Raw genomic sequence first — 2,540 nt, forward strand, 5'->3', positions numbered from 1 at the left:
TTGGGCTTCTCTTCAAGTTTATTTTCCCCATTTTAACTCAGATACATCCAGCAGCCATGGCTTCAAAAGCATATGATTAAATATTAGAAAACATATAACTTATAAAAATGGAGGTGATCCCTCATGTTGTCAGTCAGTACCAAAACAAACAAAGAAAAACAAAGGTGGTGATGGTCAGAAAAAGAGCATAAAAAAGACCAAGATACGTGTATGTCTCAGATATGCTGCACTAACTAGTCTTGTTTTTAATGAGTCTGTGTTTATTAAAAAAAAAAATAGCAGACGAGGTAAGGGTGAAGTCTTTTTTGTCTTTTAGCAGTTTTTCTTTTGGGCTAAGTCCATGATAAAAAAACCACCATGCAAACAGCAAATAATTCTTTCGAAACTGGCCCCCACTTCATTCCTCTTTAACCCAACAGATCTTGCCATTTTCTCCAAGCTGCACAGTTCCACTGGCCACCAGCTGGAGGGCTGCCGGGAATATTTTGTGTTCTGCTAATTTTACTCTTTCAGAAAGAGTTGTGACAGTGTCACCCCTCTTCACGGGAACAGCTTCTTGCAAAATAATTTGTCCAGCATCTACATCTTCCTGGAAAAGTAAGCAAAAGTTTTAAACATTACCTTCTAACCAGTGTAATTTACATCTGAACACTAATATTATGTTGGTAGAAAAAGACATACTCACAGCTACAAAGTGTACAGTGCACCCAGTAATTGTGACTCCCGTTTCCAGGGCTTGCTCATGGGCATTTGAACCCTTAAAAGAAGGGAGCAAGGATGGGTGGATATTGAGCATTTTTCCTAAAAGTGAAAAAGGGCATAGTGGTCAGAATTTAAAAATCCTGGGTATTCTATTAAAGGAATATATTTTCCTATCTAGATCAGATGTCAAACAGGAGTTGGATTACTGGGATGGGTGTTTTCTTTGCCAAACACAGAAATGAGATAAAAGTAAGTTCTCATCCAAGAAGGCCCTGAGAGCAACAAGTACCTGCTCTGTACAGCCAAGTACACACTGGGGTGCTCTGAATAGGTACCCACGGTGACTGGAAGGTGGGAAGTTTAAGCCGAATACCAGCTTGTTGCTGGCACATACTATTAAAAAGAAGTAAGAGGTTCCTACATAGTGTCTATGTGCATGACTTCTAACCACAAAGTGACCTGTCCACCAGACAGATGCTAGATTAGTTCTGTGTGGCTTATGTCACCAAAGGCATTGTATATTTTATATCACACTGCAAGTGCTCTAACTACATTTACCTAAGAATACATAAACTCTTTGGAGGCAAAATGTATTTATTGATCCACTGTGTGGAAACACACACAAATAGGATGCAGTCAAGGCTTTTGGGGAGAAGGCAGTAACATAGACAGTATGTGTTTTCTGGCAATAACCTCTTCCTTGCCAACTTTTGGCAATGGTCTTTGCCTCCTAAGAGAGGATGGACTCTTCAATTTGGGATATACAGAATAACTCTCTTTTGCTTCTAAACAAGGAAAGTCTTCTGAATATTTATTCAGAAGATGAAATATCTTTACAGTAATGTGAAATAAAACTAAGCTACATTAGAAAAAGTGATTAGTTACGGCAAGCCAAAAAAAAAAATGGATACAGAACAGGTTAATAAATCATCATTGGGTCATTCTTTAGAGTAAAACAAAGGATATTAAATTGTGACCTGTGTTAAAGTATTAATAAAACATCACAGTCAATAGTTCACTACTGGGATTGTTTGGCATGTTAACTGTTCTGGATACCATTTTCAACTGATTTCTCAATGTGATGTCAAATAATTTTGGCTTACCATTCCACTTTCTGACAAACGGGCCAGAAAGAATTCTCATGAATCCTGCAAGACAGACTATGTCTATGGAGAATTCTTCAAGGACTAGGTCAATTGCATTGTCAAATTCTACACGATTTTTATACAGTTTATGATTAATTACCTGTAATACAAAAAGATAAGCACACCTTTTTCAATGAATTAACAAAAATAGTTTAACATACTTCACTTCCTTGTAAAGATATACCTGATAGATTATTAAGAGAGGGACAGGATGGAGAAGGCAAGCCCAGCACCCACCCAAAATGCCTAAGTCCAAAGAACAAGTGCCCCACAGACCTGGGTCCTGTGAGGGCAGATTACGAGCTTAAATATGGCCCACAGGAAAGATACTTTCTCAAGTAACTTACTCTGGTGGGAATACCAGCTTTTTCTGCTTTATTTAACCCAGCCACTGCGGCTTTGTTGGAGATAACAACATCAATTTGTGCAGAGCTATTTGGTTCCTGAGTCCTGTCTATGAGTGCTTGCAGGTTCGATCCTAAGAAGGGAGAAAAACACCAGTGAGCTCACACTTTTTCTTTTTTTTGAGACAGAATCTCTGTCTAGGCTGAGAGTGCAGTGGCATGATCTTGGCTTACTGCAACCTCCGCCTCCCGGGTTCAAGTGATTCTCCTGCCTCAGCCTACCAAGTAGCTGGGATTACAGGAGCTCACCAACATGCCTGGCTAATTTTTGTATTTTTTTTTTTTTTTT

At 38.8% G+C, this 2,540-nt stretch overlaps 1 protein-coding gene across 1 annotated transcript in view; it reads right to left on the bottom strand.

The window, feature by feature from the left end:
• Nucleotides 1-2,540, bottom strand: part of LOC108302527 (trifunctional purine biosynthetic protein adenosine-3-like) — a 4,241-nt gene continuing 1,701 nt past the window's right edge. Inside the window, exons 2-5 of the mRNA XM_017526176.2 lie at nt 2,195-2,325; nt 1,806-1,947; nt 686-801; nt 1-589 (exon numbers count right to left, since the gene is read on the bottom strand). Coding sequence (XP_017381665.2) covers nt 398-589; nt 686-801; nt 1,806-1,947; nt 2,195-2,325 — 581 coding nt within the window. The 3' untranslated portion in view covers nt 1-397. The remainder of the gene's footprint in view (nt 590-685; nt 802-1,805; nt 1,948-2,194; nt 2,326-2,540) is intronic.

The sequence above is a fragment of the Cebus imitator genome, unplaced genomic scaffold (genome assembly GCF_001604975.1).
Source record: "Cebus imitator isolate Cc_AM_T3 unplaced genomic scaffold, Cebus_imitator-1.0 Scaffold41, whole genome shotgun sequence".
NCBI classification, from domain to species: domain Eukaryota; kingdom Metazoa; phylum Chordata; class Mammalia; order Primates; family Cebidae; genus Cebus; species Cebus imitator.